The sequence below is a fragment of the Camelus bactrianus genome, chromosome 4 (genome assembly GCF_048773025.1).
Source record: "Camelus bactrianus isolate YW-2024 breed Bactrian camel chromosome 4, ASM4877302v1, whole genome shotgun sequence".
NCBI classification, from domain to species: Eukaryota; Metazoa; Chordata; class Mammalia; order Artiodactyla; family Camelidae; genus Camelus; species Camelus bactrianus.
Window position 1 is genome coordinate 66,563,352 of NC_133542.1, and position 17,273 is coordinate 66,580,624.

Below are 17,273 nucleotides of genomic sequence, written 5' to 3' on the forward strand. Positions count from 1 at the left end.
GTATCTGACAGTTAGACCCTCAGAGCTCCCGTCTTGCCCTCCTCCCACCCTCCTCTTCCCCTACATTAGCTGAAAGAGATTCGTACACTAGCCTGGCCTTTTCTGAGCACTGATCCGGCCTTGTAAGACTCCAGCTGGGCCAGCTCCTTGTCCGTCTCCCAGGGAATTCCATCTCTGCAGTTGACACTTGGCCTTTTTGTTGCTTCCTGGGGTGAGCCTGTGGACCTCTGGGGCCCATCAGGCACTCCTCACTCAGCAAGTCTGGGCATCTGCCTCAGGGCCCAGAGCCCACGCTCCTTGGAAAAGGAAGAATGATCAGATAACCGGCACTCTTTTTTTATATATCTCTCTTCTATACTTAAAGAAATTTTTTGTTGAGGTAACACTGGTTTATAACACTGTATGTTTCATGTTCCATGTATACAATATTATATTTCGACTTCTGTGTTCACTACAGTGTATTTACCACCAGAAGTTGAATTTCCATCCATCACCATGCAGTTGACCGCCTTTACCCATTTCGCCGTCCCCCAGCCCCACTTCCTTCTGGTAACCAAGAATCCGTTCCCTGTGTGTTTGTTTTCATTTGATTTGTTCATTTATTCTGTTCTGTGTTTTTAATTTTATTATTTTTTTATCCGCACTCTTGATAAAACGCACTTGATGAAGACCTTGCCCAAAGCCTTCACTCATCAGCACCTGCCTTTTCACCTTCCTCTTCAGTGCTTGTTACTGTTGACTGTTATTTTCCAAAATGACAATAACTTTTTTAGTTTTTTCTGATACTGAACTAATTGATGTTTAGTGTAAATTTTTTTGTTAAAGTAAGAAGAAAGTAATTGCAATCTTATCACTGAGAGAGGATCATTGTTAACATGTGAGTGCAATCTCTGTAAACATATATGTAATAGAAGAAAAAAGGTCATACTGTTTATATTACATGATACATCCACTGCAGTAATCTTTAGTGTTTAAGATATTATCATTTAAATATTCTTGCCATTGTTGTTAATAACTTTATTTACTGTCATATGGTTAAAAGTTTGAGTAAGAAGATACTCAAGGAACAGCCTTGTTCACACTTCATTTTGTTCTTTGTCCCTAACGGAAGGCACCGATCTGGAGTTTTGGGTGTGTGTTTTTTCGTTTTTTTTTTTTCAAATGAGCAAGGCAGGGGCTGATTGTTGCTTTATCAAAAAAGTTTTTTAAAATGTGTTTGTTTACTTTGTTTCTGATTATCAAAGCAGTGTATCCTCATTGTAGAAAATGTAAAGAATTCAGAAGACTTTTTTAAAATGGGGAAAATCCAAAATAGTCCCACATTTTGGAATGTCTTCTTCCCTCCCTTCTTTTGACTACATATTTTTTAACATGACTGAAAACTTGTAGTTTACACACAGTTTTGTATCCAGCTTTTTATTTTCTGTTTAGTATTGCAACTATTAGCATTTTCTTGTGTCTTAAAAATATCTTTGCAAACAGCCATGTTTTGATGGTTGTAAAATAGTCCATCTTGTGGTTGTACCATAATTCACTTTCATAAACCCTCTTGTTGGACATTTAATTTGTTTAAACTTTTTTGTATTATAAATAATGTTGCAGTGAATATTTTTATACGTAAATCTTTGTTGAGATGACTTCCCTAGGATATTCTCGTGTGGAATTATGGCACAAAGGGAACACATATTTTTAAGGTTCTTGGTACATACTGTCTAAATCACTTGCAGCGTGGTTTTTTTTTTTTTGTCTTTTCTAATCCTTAACATTTGAACCTAGAGTTTTTAATGTGTACTTAAAAGGTACTTGTTTTGTAAAGATTGCTTTTACTTCTGTACTCCACAAAAAAGATTAAGTTATTCTTTGTATAAATCCATACAGCCTTTCTAGAGGATGATTTGGTAATATATACCAAAACCCATACATTTCAAATTCACTGTCTTTAGGAATTTATCCAAAATAAATTATCAAGAGTCTTATCTACAGAGGTGTCTGTTGATGTATTATATATAATAGTAGTAAAGTTTGAAGCAAAAGCTGGAAAGTGAAAGTAAAGCTGAAAACTGTCTAAATTTCTGATAGTGGGAAAATAGTTTGTTTGGCATCCATTCACTGGAAACTCTATATATAGTTATAAAAATACTTTACAGATACAGTACATTTTTTTGGAATGTACTTTTTGAAGGTAGGTTACACAACAGTAATATTCCATTTTTATAATGAAAAAATTTCATGTACATGAAAAGGTTGGCAGCTTATTTACATCAAAATGTTAATGGTGGTCATTTGGATTATAAGCAATTTTAATTTTATTCTTCATGAAATTTTTCCTTTTTAAAAATTTTCCAAAATTCTTTTGAGGTCAGATTTTTTTTTTAAACTGTATTATAAAAGTGTTTCATATTTGGTGTATAAGAATAAAATGATTCAGTTGTGGGTTCTGTCCCTGCAGTCGCGTCTGACCCCGCCTCTCCCCACAGCCTTCCCCACCCCCAGCCCAGGCCAGCCCTGGTGAAGAAGAACCAGGGCCTTCCACTTGGGATTCTGACATCTGCCAGCCTGCTGTTTCACCTTCTCTTTAGTTCGCTATAAATGGGTCTAGTGAACATTAAAGCACTTGGCAGAAACCACCAGCAGATCTGGCCAAGATCCTTTCACTGCTGCCTTTTTCTGAGAAATCGAGCCGCTCTGAAGTGAAGCTGGGTGCTGGTGGGGCTGAGGGAGGGAAGGGCTCCGAGCAGCCTGCACGGGCAGAGAGGGAGGCTGGGCTGCTTGAGGCAGCAGGTGGAAGCAGCGCCCTGTGGCACGTGGGTCTCCTGAGCTTTGCTACCCAGGCCTGCCCGGGGGTACTGTGCTCTTACCGTCTCCCTTTTCTGTCTCTGCCATTCATTTCCCTGAACCTGCAAGGAGCAAATGTGATGGTGATGGTAATGTGGGTGATGCTGTTACCATCTTTGTGACGCAGCCTGTTGTAATGGAAAGGGCTCTTGCTTTGGAATCAGACTGGCCTAGATTCAAGTCCTAGCTCTTTCACTTCTCAGCTGTTAAGGTCAGCAAGTGGCTTCACCTTTCTGGGCCTCCATTTCCTCATCTGTAAAGTGGGAGCAGTAATGCCTATCTCACAGGACTGATAAGAGCCTAATGACACAACATGCTTAAAAGCAGCTCGTATGGTTGCTGGTCTTAGTCACTGCTCACCCTGTTTGTCCGTCCTCCTCCTCTCTGCTGACCTTGTGACTCTGAATGTGGGGCTGGGATTGACTGTTTCAGTGAGTCTAACCCAGCCTCCCTTGAATGAGGATGCACTCGGGCCAGTGCTCTGGGCTCCCCAAAGGGAGTAACAGCATCAAACTGACAGTCAGGGGTGGGGGAGGCCTTGGCTCAGTCACCACTGACTTTTTATGTGATCTTGGGCAGGTTAGTTAACATATTATTGCTTAGTTTACTCCTGTGTAAAATGGGGATAACACCTGTCCCACCTGCCTTACAGTACAGGTACATGAGGTGGTTGGATTTGAATGAAGTGGCAGAGGATGGAACACTTCTGCATAGTGTGAGCTACTGTGCAACTGTCAGATGAAGTAATTAATATTCACAGTACATGAAAGGGAGATAAGGATAGTATTTCATATGTTTTGAGGATTATGTGAAATAATGCTCATAAAGGTTTTAGCCCAGCGTCAGTCATGCAGTAAGTAGACGCCGTCGTTGCTATCCTTCTTGTTGTTAATCATCATTATTTTAGGAGGTCTGATAAAGACGGAAAGGATGAACTTGCAGGCTGACTGTCCCCAAGGGCGCTTTGTGCCTGTAATATGGCAGAAAGTTAGTAAATATTTTCATTAATTGATTAATTTGAAAAGAAGGTCAGAAAGTGATAGTAAAAATCAGAGTAACACAAGCAGTATTTACATAGCAAATAACCAGTTTAAATGTACTTGCATATTCATGATTTTGTTTAACCCTTGCAGTTACTTTCTGAGGAAGGGACTAGCGTCCCCATTTGATAGATAAGGAAACTGAGACTCAGAGTGGGGAAGTGACTTGCACATTGTCGCCCCCCCTGAGAATTTGACCCAGAACCCTCGTTATCAGAGTGTTCCTCTGGGTACTCTTCCTCCCCCTATCCTGGTCCCTGTCCCCAAACACCATTTTTCCAGAGGCTTGCAGCCCTCATTCCTCGCTGCCAGCCTGCAGGTGCGGAAGTGCCGCTGGGCACCACGCCACACCCCACACGAGGCAGCTGCTCGGGGCTGGGGGCAGAGGAAGCCTCTGAAGGGTTTGTGCCGGCTGGGTGAGGAGACCCGAGCAGCCGTTCTAAGCTGGCCCTCTTCCGGAGTGCCCAGCAGCCCCAGGAGCTCTGATTTCCTCACGACGAAATGTGCAGCTGTTGCTATGGCAAGAGCCTGGCTGTCTCTCTGCCTGGGACCAATTGCTCCAAATCCCCCTTTCCAGTGCATTTATTTCCCTGTTCCTGGCCAAGGCCTGTAGTCTGCAAATAAAGATGTCAAACAGCCGCTATGCTGCTGAACACACAGAACCTGGGCACCATGCTGCCCCCTTCAAAGCTTCCTGCCTAAGACTTCCTGCCCTATGTCCCTTTTAGACATGGGAGGGGGGCTGCAGCACTGACTGAGTTGTATTGTGTCTTGTTTTTCATTCTTAGAGGGAGTGTATGTTTACTGTAGAAAATATGGAGAATATGGAAAAGCACAGAAAACCAATAATTATTCATTTAGCAAATATTTCCTGAGCACTTGCTGTGTACTAGGTTTTATGCTGGATGTGACAGATACAGACATAAATAATACATTACCTATCTCCCTGTCACTAAAAGATAATCACTGTTAATATTTCGATACATTTTCTTCAAGTTTTAGAAAATGTGTATTTTTAACATATTTGAAATCATTTCTTCTGTGTAGATACGTACTTTTGTATCCTGCTTTGTCTTTAGTTCAAGGGTAACATGAGCATGTTTCTATGATATTATAAATAATATCTTGAAACGTTCTTTTTCTCTGATTGCTAAAGCAGTCCGTGCTTGTTATAAAACATTCAGACATTTCAGAAATATGTACTGGAATGTTATTTATATTTATACCCTCTCCATGAGAAATAGACAATCTTAACCCATTTTTATGGCTGTACGTATTCAGTTACATATGCTATCATTTTAAATTTTCTGATTTTTGATTGTTAAAAATAAAGCTTTGATGAATACTTTTGCACATAGAACTTAAGAACATTTTTTCAGATCCCATTCATGTGGTAACTTCCCAGTGGAGAGAGTTTAGAGTTAAAAAATGGTAAGAACACTTGCATCAATTTGAATTCCTATTGGTGATGTATGAGTTTGTCCATTTCACCATAGCTCTGGCATTGAATATTATAATTAAAAACCACAACATTAAATTTTGTTAACTATGATAACTAAATTATATCTTGCTTTAATTTGCATTTATTTAATGTCTATTGAATTTTCCATGTTTGTTAACCAGATGTACTTCTTTTTTCAAGCCTTTTTTTTCTCCTTAACTATTGGGATCTTAATATTCTCCTTATCAGTTGATATGAGGGCTTTATATAGCAGAGTGTCTGAGGTGTAGGAAAGTCTAGAGGTTTATTAAGCAACAGATAAGACTGACTTCTCTGTACTCTGTAATAAACAATTAAGAATTTGGGGCTGTGCAGTCAGATGACCTAGGATTAAATTTTGTCATTGCTACTTTCTAGCTGTGTATCCTGAATAAGTGATTCTTAATTGCCTCAGGTTCCTCATCTGTGAAATGGGGATAATAATAGTATCTATTTCGTGGTATCTATCTCTTTCTGTTAGGAATCAATAAGACTGTATAGATAGAGTTCTTAGTACAGCGCCTGGCTGGGATGCAATTCATGTGAGCTTTCATCACCATTGTTATTTCCCAGATAACCCTTCATAGTTCTGGAATATTTCTCCCCCCCTTTTCCAGCCCCAGTTACCAGATTGTCTCATTTTTGTGTTTCTGCAGATCAGCCAAATGGCCGACGACATAGTTGCAGAGCTGGACAGGCATCTGGCCATGAAAACCAAAGAACTCCTCGGATGAAAGTCTGCCAGGGGCCAGTAGTGCTCCAGAGCCCAGTTCCTGGCAGGTCCCATGGGTGGCAAATTGGCCTCTCTCTGCCTCGTCCACACAGAAGGAAGGTTGTCACCGTGCAGTTGTCAGTCCTTGTGAGGCCCAGCCTTCCAGTGGGACCCTCTTCAATCTCTTCCTCCTGTTCCGTGTCCACCCCATCTGCTCTGGGTCTTCTGGCATGGGTTGCCCTTCAGAGTATCTGATGCTTTCAGAGGGACTTGACTTGGGTCATTCGTCTTGATCGTGATGTCAGAACTTCTTCTCAAGCAATTAATCAGGCCCTGTCCCCACCTTTGAACTCTGCTCAGGCCAGTGTGGGCCTTCACTTGTGCCTGGGTACCTCTGCCCAATTTCACCGAACGATAAAATCTAAATAAATTGGAAAGAATAACAACCACAAAGGAAAGGATGGAGTCAGTCTGGACTGATGGTCTCCAAGGACCTGTGCGTAAAGCATCCAGAACAGTGCTTTTGCCTCTGAGTCACCACATGTGCTCTTTCCTCTGCCTGGACCGTTCTCCCACTCCTCGCCCAGCCAGTCCTTTTCATCCTTGGGTCTCAGCTTGGACGGCACTTCCTCAGGGAAGTCTTCCTTTTCCCCCTAACCTCAGACCTCCTAGCACTGTCTACTGGGTATCTGAACCTTAATTGTTCTTTTTGATAATTAGTCTGTATTTTAGTATCCTTAGAACTTGGCGTAATGCTTGGAACATAGGAGGCATTCAACTGTGTTGTGAATGAATTGCACATAGTAGCTGCTCAATCAAAGCTGGCTTCTTTTTCTTTCTTTCCAGTCTTAACTAACACGATCACTCTGTCATTTTCCACTCTTGCCTTTGTCCTTAACACTTTCTTGGTAATGAGATCCCTGTCACCAGGGCCTGCCTGTTATGGACAGACAAGTGGTTTGTTGTGGCTCATCTTTGGGTAATAGGTTAAGTTTTTCCTAACAAGTAGGTTTTTTTCCTTCATTTGTTCATTTGTCATTCATTCACTCATAACATAGCCATCAGGAGCTAGGTACAGTCCTAGGTAATATTTTTAATCTTCACAGTAAACTCACAAGATGTGAATTATCTCCATTTTATAAATAGGAAAAGTGAGACCTGACAATATTAGATAATTTTCCCAAAGTGTTAGAGGGTTTCATTATTTATCATCAGTCTTACTTTACAGAGTGGGGAGAGCTCAGAGACGCCAAGTTTCTTGCCCAGGGTTACACAGCTAGCAACTGGCAGACCTGGGAGTCAAACTGAGGCCTGATCTAAATCATGTGCTCTGCCCACTGCATCCTGTTGCCATCACAAACAGGGAAGCACCAGCGTTGTGTCAGGGACTGTGCCTCTGTCTTTGAGAGATGCGCGGTGCCCTGGACTCAGTCGCTGTCTATGATGTCTTGGGTGGAAGGTCAGAGGTTTATTCCAGTCCTACCAGATGTCTGCCTTTAGAACAGAACCCACTTTAGCAGAAGGGCTTGTCTGCTTGCCTTTGAAGCAGCATCCAGCTTCTCCGTGCCGTTTGACTCCTCTCAGATTCTGTCCCGTGCTAAAAGTAATAAAGGTTGCACTTCTGCCTCTGCTTGTGCTGGCGGAGCACACTGTGCAACAGCCAGTGGGGAGTCAAGGTCAGAATTAGGTCGAAGATGAAAGGAGCTGACAGTCTCCTGCCCCTATTACCTGTCCTCAGTCAGACCCCATTCCCCAGCCCTGGATAGCCGTCACACCATTGGAAGTCAGCTGGGGCAAGAACGGGGATAGAAATAGCAGTCAGGGAGCCTTTCTAGGGGTAAACCACATGGCAGGAGCTTTGCAAGAGTCTTTCGTGAGTGGCCGAAATCCCCCACTCACTGCAAATGTGCTTCTCAAAGATGCAGGATTTTTTAATAAACAGAGGAAATGATAAATTATGTTGTAACTCCACTCCAAAGGCATTTGGTTCTTAACAGCCAAATCCTCTGTAGTCTTTAAATAAACAAAAACTTATTTGGCGAACAGACGGGGGGAAAATGAAAGATTTTCTGTACTTGGGTTCCACATGTCAACAATTTCTCTCCTGTGTGTATGTTGGCCAAAGCCGTATATCATGATAAATGAATAAAGGAAAACCTCGAGCCCAGGGCGGTCAGACAGCTCAGCAAATGGCTTTCAGCTGATTGCTCTATTTCAGTTGACATTTATCAAAGAGTTTCTCTGTTACTCAGTGTGTCAGGCCTGCAGTGGTGGCAGGGACAAGAGTTAAACTACCTGTTTGGATGTGCTGAGTAATGAGTAAGTAATTCATTCTCCCTCCTTCTGTCTCTCTCTCAGAAAGAAAAGCTGCGTATGGAAATTCTCACACTTGCCAGAAGAATTAACCGCCTCCTCCATTTAGTTCAATGGCTTTCAAAAAAATCAAAATGCCATGAAAAATACAGGCCAAAGAGAATTCGGGAACTTTTTTTTCTTCTTTATTCTGTGTGTGTGTGTATTGGAAAGTACAAAAGAAACTGGAATATAAAAAATCAGACATTTCTCACAAGTCCCGAATCTTACTCCCCTTTAACAGATATATATACTTCCAGACCTTTCTCTCTATATATATGACTTTTGAAAAACAAGGAAGGGAACCCAACAACGTGTCATGACCATCTAGCCATGGGTGAACACGTAGATGAAAGTCGTCCCTTTCCTTTACAATACAGCATTCCCACAATATTCCACAATAAAGATGTACCGTAATTTATTTCACTACCACTTGTATGATATTAAAAAAAAATCATTTCAAATGCATTGAAAGACATTTCCATTTAAAGATTTTTTTCCTTGAGAAAAAAAAAACCTAGTCTAAGTTTATCTCTTTGATAAGTTTTACTCTTTAATCTCTTTGTTAGCTTCTAGTCAGCCTCAGACTAACGTTTTTTGAATACCTGGTACCATGCCAAACACTTCACATGTTACTACATTTACACTTCCTAACAGTCCTGGTTGGTGTAGGTATTACTCCTGTCTGTGTTTACATGTGAGAAAACTGAAGTTCAGAAAGGGTAATTTACTTGCCCAAGGTCACACAGCTAGTAAGTGCTGAGGCGAAGTGTGAGATGCAGATCTGACTTTAAAGTGGGTCCTTGATCGGTGTGCTTCAGTTTGTAAAGTCTTCCCTGAGCATTTACTCAGAATGCACCTAGCATTGTTCTGGGCCCTGAAGGTGATCATGAGAAGAGCAGAAAGCTTGCTTTCATAAAACAGAAAGCTATTTCTAGTAAAGCACTGCACATAAAACAGTACGGTAGCTGGCATATGGTAAACAATGAAGTGGTAGCTCTGATGGAGACAGTAAAGTTTACGCATTTATACCTCACCTGTTTGGCAGACTCTAGAACATGTCAGAGAAGCAGGGGCAAGTGGAGAGACCACCCAGTGGTGAATGATGATACTGACAACAATTGTAGTATTGACAGCATCAGTAACTGATACTGGCTTGATGCTTTTTAGTTTTCAAAGTTCTACATCCTTTATGCCATTGAAGCTCGGGTGAAGCTTTGCGGTTTCTTTTGCCCTGATAATGGTTGGTTTTCGTGATGTGTATCAAAAGGTATACTCTCTTTTGAGAGTAGAAATGTTAATACCTACATAGGAAATGTGTTTTATAGATGATAGTGTTTAGGTTTTCTGTAGTCTTATTTTTGGGATGAGACTTGGACTGAAAGTCTTGTCTCCTGTTAGTAGCTTTTCTGTTTCTTCCTGCATTTCCTGTGGTGTCTGCCCCATGGTAGGGCTGGTGCGCTGTTTGCTGCAGAGAGAGCCCGACTCCTCACGTCTCCAGCTCATTCAGTGCTGGGCGTCTGAATTCTATCTTGTCATACATCGAGATCACAGCCCTTGCTTGCTTTTTTTTTACATTTGCTTCGTGTATCTTTCCAATTCCTTTATTTCCAGCCTTTCCAAATCACTGTGTTTTGGTGTGTTTCTTTTTGAGAGCTGGGTTTTGTTCTATGAGCCATTCTAAAACTCTTTTTAAAATTTTTATCTTTGTTTTTAGTTGTGGTAAAATAACAAAATTTGCCATCTGGACCATTCTTAGGTATACAGTTAGAAGCGTTCAGTGCGTTCCCATTGTGGTGCAGCCAGTCTCCAGAACTCTTTTCACCTCGCAGAACAGAACCTCTAAACCCATTAAATAGCTTCCCATTCCTCCCTCTCTCAGCCCCTGGCAACCAGCAGTCTACCTTCTGTCTCTCTGAGTTTAACTGCTCTATGTACCTCATGGATGTGGAATCACAGAATTTATCTTGTGACTGGCTTATTTCACTTAGCATAATGTTGTAGCCTGGATCAGAATTTCCTTCCTTTTTAGCTGTAAAAAATGTTCTATTGTCTGTATATGGGAAAATCCTTTCTATAGGTAACTTAAACTCATTTATATTTAATGATAATACTGAAATGTTTAGTAGAACCCATGTACTCTTTCTTTCTGTGCAATATTAACACACAACATTTGGTGGTTAACGCTCAGCAGAGTAGAGATTGGATTGAGGAGAAAGATTACTTCTGCAGAGAGGAAGTTACTGTTTGTCGAATGAACAAATGATTGATGACCCTTGTCTCTTATATTCCTTTCTTCTGGTCTCCATTTGGGTTCATCCTGTGCTGTGAGGTTAGAGCAACCTGAAACATAGCCTTTATCATGTCACTCTTCTGCCCCCAAACCTCCGATGGCTCCCCATTGCCTGCGGAGTTGTGTGCAGACGTTTCTCCCTGGCGTTTGGGAACCTCTGCATCTCTCTTTTTAGCTTTGATGCATCTCTCACGACCACCCTGCTAATGCAATCAGCGCTTAGACTAAGTGGAATTGTTCGCTTTTCTGAAATTTTGTGCTTCTTTCTTCCACCGCTGTGTCTTTTCTCGGGCTACTTTCTTTGCCTGGTGTGTGCTCCCTTAAAGCCCTACCCCGCCCAACAGACAAAATTTCCGTCTAGCCCTCAAAGGCCTTCTCAGTCCCACATCCTTCCTTCTTGCATTTTCTCATTTCTTTATCTAGATGTTTCTCCTGATTTCCCCCCTACCCCGGCCTGCCCCTCACTGTGTTTCCTCTCCAAACAGCATCACCTCCGCCCAGGTGCCAAACCAGGACATCGGGAGCTGCCTTTGCTCCCCGTGCCGCATCACCTCATCTGCTGTCACCAGGTCCTGTCAGTGCTGGCCGCAGAGTGCTCTGCCTTCCTCTCTGGGTGCACCCTCGAGGGGCGTGGACCAGGGAACAGATGTGGCCCGTGTTCCAGGGTGGCCTTGCCCCTACTGCGGAGACAGAGCACCTCTGGCACTGGGTGAGCCTTGTGTAAGTCCCCAGAAAGGAAGCCCCTGCTTTGTAATTTTTACGTCCCCCTCATAGGCAGTGCTGGGCACAGGGCAGATGTTCGGGAAACGTTTGTCCAGTTATAACAGGCCTGCCAGGACTTGAAATACAAATGAAGTCCATTTACATCAGTAACCCAGTTTCTCTAATTACTCTCACCTGCTGGCTCAGGCCTCCAGCTTCATCTGTTCAGTCGGCATCAGGAGTCTGGGCGTCTCCTCAAGGCTTCCTCCCACGGTGCCTACAGTCACTGGCATCCACCATACTCTTCTCCCGCCCAGGCCCCCCTCTCTGGCGCCTGTGGCCATGAATGCCATTTGCGGGAGCTCCGCCTGTGCCCCTGCTGAGAGTGTCACTTTGGTGACAAGAGCACTGGCTCCTGGGCTTGGGGTGCCTGAGCATGTTGGGGTGGGTTGGGGGGCGGTCTCTGAAGAGACAGGGAAAAGGTTTCTTCCCTAATCCCAGGCTGCCCTTGGCCCCCTGAGCCCCAGAGCAGCCTCCCTGGGGTCGAAGCCCCAAAGCCCGATGTGGGCTCACAGCTGGCCCATGGGGTCGGGGGCACAAGTGCCTTCTCTCCTGTCCAGGCTCCAGCCTCAGCGAAAATCACCTCCTTTTTGCTGATAAGAATAACAAGTCCTGGGCTTTTGCTATGTGTCGGCAATTCTAGAAACCATTATTTTGCTCATTTTAGAAATAAGAAAACTGAAGCACAGAGAGGTTAAATTACTTGTTTCAGGACACACAGACCAAAGGAAGACTTGGAACACAGGGAGTCTGGGGTCTGACCCACAGCTAGGCAGCCTCAATAAGTCATTTTATCCAGGAGACCAGAAGGGCTGGAAGGAGCCTTGTGGGGCACTGAAGTGGCCACTGAGAGCTTGTGGGCCCTGTCCCAGGTTTGGCCTTTCCATGCCTAATAAATGTGCCTCCGCTTCCCTGTGGGTACCCGAGGGTCTGGGACAAGATCAGTGGTTGCCGGGTTAGCCAGAGAACCCCTGCTGCTCCCTGACATTTTGACCCATTTGGGGCAAAATAAGTAAAATAAAGGCAATGTAGTAAATTTTTCATAAAATTTAATTTATTTAGCTTAAAGGACTATTCTGTATTCTTAGATCTTGCTCTTCCTACTTCTGCTCTTGGTATTAAAATATTCTTTCTCTTACAGAATGATAAGAAGTTGGTGATAAGAAAAAAAACCCCCACCTCATTTAGAAAAATAAGAAGTCACCTTCTGTTGGTCCCTTCCTTTTCTTCCTCCCTTCCTTCCTTTCATTCTCTTTCTTTCTTTCTTCCTTTTTCTTTCCTTTCTTTCTTTCTTCCTTCCTTCCTTCCTTCCTTCCTTCCTTCCTTTCCTTCCTTCCTTCCTTCCTTTCTTTCTTTCTTTCTTTTTCTTTCTTTCTTTCTTTCTCTCTCTCTTCCTTCCTTCCTTCCTTCCTTCCTTCCTTCCTTCCTTCCTTCCTTCCTTCCTTTCTTTCTCTTTCTCTTTCTCTTTCTCTCTCTCTCTCTCTCTTTCTCTCTCTCTCTCTCTCTCTCTCTTTCTCTCTCTCTCTCTCTCTCTCTCTCTCTCTCTCTCTCTCTCTCTCTCTCCCTCTCTCCCTCTCTTCCTTCCTTCCTTCCTTCCTTCCTTATGCATGAAGCCCAAGGTCTGGGAGCTCTGGGACCTCACACCTACTCCTAGAGCTGATGTTCTGAGGCTGTCATCCCAGGGAAACGGGAGCTGTAACCAGGGAGAGAAATAGCAGGAGCGGTTTGACCTGTGTGGGTGTCAGGGACCTGGTGGGTGAGCCGGTGGTGGCGGAGAGGCAGGGGTTGGAACAGGACAATAGTCAATCAGCAGAGTTCAGAGTCCCTTGAGGGAGGAGGGACAGACAGGGAGAGGCGAGTCAGAGAGGAGAGAAGGCGACAGAGACAGGAAGAGACAGAGATGCACGCAGGGCTGGAGGGAGAGAGAGGCAGAGTCAAAGAGACAAAGACACACACACACATGCACACATGCACACATGCACAAGCACAGGGATCAGCAGGTAGAGACAGATGGAGACAGTCACAGAGACTGAGCAACAGAAGGCGACAGTGAGACAGGTAACAGGTATTCCGAAAGAGAGACACTGAGATTAGCAGAGACAGAGACTCAGAGGGAGCTAGAGAAATACACACAATGAGAGAGAACGACAGAGAGACAGTTTAATAAAAGAAGAAGGAAAGAAAGAAAAGACACACATACACCTAGAGGGAGGCTGAGTTTGGCAGCTAGAGACTGCGAAGAGAGAGTGAGAGGGGCGGGCGGCTGCGCGGGGCCCCAGGTCTGCAGCGCAGGGTGTGGGCGGAGGAAGAGGCAGCACCAGCCGGGGCCAGGGCTGCAGGGACCAGATAAGGATGCCTGCCAAAGGAAAGAGGGGAAGGAAAGACGTTTACAAATCCCCCGGGGGAGACAGCCAGGGAGGCTGCCCCAGGCCCGGGAGAACAATGGGTACTTGACTTCAGTGGGTCATTAATGAGACAATTAATGGAAAGAGTAACAGAGGCCTCCCCAGGGAGGACTTGGAGAGTGGATAAGTGGAATTATTGTGGAGGCCGTGCGGGTGGTTCTAAGGGGGGCCTGTCCCCACAATCCCAGATGTCCAGCAGGCCAACGGCAGATTCCTGGCCTTGGACATGGGGCCTCCCCCACACCCGCCCTGTGCTCCCCCACCCTGGACCCCTGCCAGCCCCCAGATGCGTCTCCCCAGCCTCCCTGTCCCCATACGTTTGCTGCTGTTGCTCCCTCTACCTTGAATGTTATCCCTGGATTATCTGCATCCATGGAAACCCTACCCATTCTAGGGGTAAATAACCGTGGTGCATCCCTCCAATGCAACGATGAGTCAGGGCCACATGTTTCAATAAGAATAGGGCCCCCGAAACACAATGGGCAGTGGAAAAAGCAAACGGCGTCAGCGTCCTATGAACAGTGTAACACCGCTTATGTAAATCAGAATGACACGAACACAAAGCGATGTTTCAAAAATTATGCCTGACTTTATTTTGCATTATAAAATTATTTTCTAAAGGGAAGGTAGTAAAGGGATATGTCCCAAATTCATAATGGTGATTGGTGGGGAGTCGGGGGACAACTTAAAAGATGACCGCTGTCATCTCATGTAGATAAATATAGATGAAAATTTGGCAAAATGGTAACTTGGAGTTGTGAAAGTAGAAGTGGTTGTTACCTTCTTTCCTGTTTTTTTTTTCCCTGTACTTAAAAAATTTTTATTGAGAGAGTCAGACACAGAGACAGATACAGAGACATCCTAGCCATCCTCCAGACCTAGCTCAACGCCACCTCCTACAGGAAGCCTTCCAGGAACCCACCCCTGCCAATCAGATGTGGTCTCCCTTTTCCCTGGTACCAGACTCTTGGGCTCAAAGCACTTTCCCTCTTATGATTCCCTTTGTAACTGTCTTCCTCAGGGGAGAGAATCCCTTCCAGTACAGTGGCTTCCAGCACGAGGCCCTGCACAGAGATAGTGCCCATGTGGGTCTGGGAGACTGAAACTTGCTCTCCTTCCCGCCATTGTAGGAGGCAGCCCACCAAGCTCTGATCACATCTCAGATACAATATACAAACAGTGCTGGAAGGAGGGGGGTTCCTAAAATTCAAAGCATGGCTCCCAGAATGGGGATCTTGGGAGGGGGGCAGCTACCATTTGAAAATATTCAGGGAGGAAGGAGGAGGTCTTGTTCACTGTGACCAGGATATCACTCGACCCTGGTCAGTTGGTTGTGGCACCACTGCTAAGAAAACCTCAAGCTAGAGTTCCAGCAGAGTCCCCCTTGCTCCCCTAGTCGGGCAGAGAGGCATTTGGTTCCTTCTACCTGAATCCACCCACTAATAGAAACCCTGAATTCCCCCCCCCCGCCTCTAGTGACTCCTAGTTGCTGGTAAGATGGAGGTGGCAGGAAGGCCACAGGTCCTGGCCTGCCCACCCAGGCAGGCGGTGGCCCATCCGTCACAGCAGCGCCACTTGCTGAGGGGATTCCTCGGTGCTCTGCCCCCAGCATCTAATATTTTTTTTTTTTTGGCATATGTATTTTTATTGAAGTACATTCAGTTTACAATGTTGTGTCCCTGAGCATCTAATTTAATTCTCACCATAGCCCCTGTTTTACAGATGAGGCCTCAGGAAAGCTGACTTGCTCAAGGTTGCAGGATGGCAGTAAGTGTTGGACCTGGGACTCCAGTCTTGGGTCTGGGTGGCAGGGATGCAGCGCTCTCTTTACTTTTAGGCAGCTCCTCCGTTATATAAAAGGGGATACCGAGACCCAGAGGGAGGACTCATCCATTAACAGCATAACAAGCAAGTGGCAGAGCTGGAGCTTGCTCCCAGATTCCCTGCCAGCTTCCGGCCTCGCGGGCTGCCCAGGGGAGCCTGTCTACCACACAGCAGGAGTTTTCATCCACCAGGCTCGGCAGGGTCGTGATGCTTCATCAGACACAAAACAGTAGGGTTTGGGGAGCAGGGAGGGACCTTGGAGATCGTCTTGTTTGGATCGCTCTTTGTAGTGATGAGGAATTTAAGGCCTAAAGAGGGCAAGTGACTCACAAGGCTTCTTTGATGTCAGGAAGTCCAGGCCAAAAAAAGAGCAGCTTCATGATCCACAGGGTCCCTTGGGTCCTCAGAACCTATTGACTCCAACTTTAGAACCCATTTTAATAATAAGCAACTTGATAGCCAAACCCAGAGCAGACTGGAAACTATCAATTAGAACATAGGGAAGAGTAGTGTCCACAGAGATGTTTGCTGAGTGCTGAGTACATGAATGAATGAACAAATGAATGGGTGGCTGCCAGGCTGATCTCTGCCTCCCACCTGGTTTCCCCTCCTCTGTCAGATTAATCATCTCAAACCAGCCTTTGCCGTGACCTGGCCCGGCTCCAGAGCCCGGTGGCTCCGCATTGCCTGGATACCTGGATAGCCTCCTTCGTTCCTCCATATGATTCAGGTCCCTCTGACCCACAGTCCATATGATGAACTCTTCAAATTTCAAACCATGCTGCTCCCCTTCACAGCTCCCCATCACCCCATGGGAAAGCCCCAGATTCTTACCTCCAGCTCTTAACTCCAGGGTTTGACCTGGACCATATTTCCAGCCCCATCTCACACTAGGCTCTCCCTTGCCCTGGCTCCAGCCGGCTCCAGCTCTGAGTGCTCTCAGGCAGCCACACAGGCCTGTCACTTCAGGGGCTGTGCTTGCCATTCCTTCTGCCTGGGGCACTCCAGACCCTACCCTACCTGGCTAACTCCTCTGCATCCTTTAGATCTCAACCTAATGTCACCTCTTCCAGGCAGCCTTCCCTGACCTTCACAAATGGGCTTCATATACTCCATCGGCTGTTCCCACAGCCGGCGGGTCTGCTCCTAGCACCGCACAGTCCCATTTGATTATCCGTAGCATCGTCAATGCCTGGATTCTGCCTGGACTGTGAGCTCCAAGTGGGCAGGGACCGTCTCAGTCTTGGAGACGCAACAAAGCCTGGCACATACTGTGCCCTCAATAAGTATTTGCTGAATGATTGAATAGATTTGGCTCCTCGTGGAAATTGACTTATTCATTCAACAAATATTTATTGAGCATCTATTACATGTCAAGCATGGTTCTCCACACCCCACGGTGGTGAACAAACCACCCCAAAGTCCTTGCCCTCACAGAGCTCAGAATCTACTGGGAAGAGGCAGACATTAGACACATAAGAAAGTAACACAGTGCCAGGCATAGCTAAGTGCTATGAAGGAGCACAAAGCAGGGGTAAGGGAAGAGAATCGAGTGTGTGCGTTTGGTGGG

General features: G+C 45.0%; 1 protein-coding gene across 2 annotated transcripts in view; it reads left to right on the forward strand.

Annotated features, from left to right (window-relative positions):
• The window catches only part of MRRF (mitochondrial ribosome recycling factor), a 53,503-nt gene extending 44,952 nt beyond the window's left edge, over nucleotides 1–8,551 (forward strand). Inside the window, exon 7 of one of the 2 annotated variants that reach the window (XM_045517580.2) lies at nucleotides 458–1,982. In XM_045517580.2, coding sequence (XP_045373536.2) covers nucleotides 458–505 — 48 coding nt within the window. In that variant the 3' untranslated portion in view covers nucleotides 506–1,982. Of the gene's footprint in view, nucleotides 1–457; nucleotides 1,983–6,011 lie in introns of those variants that run through there. The other variant, XM_010956185.3, reaches the window with a different exon arrangement.
• The last annotated feature ends 8,722 nt before the right edge of the window (nucleotides 8,552–17,273 follow it).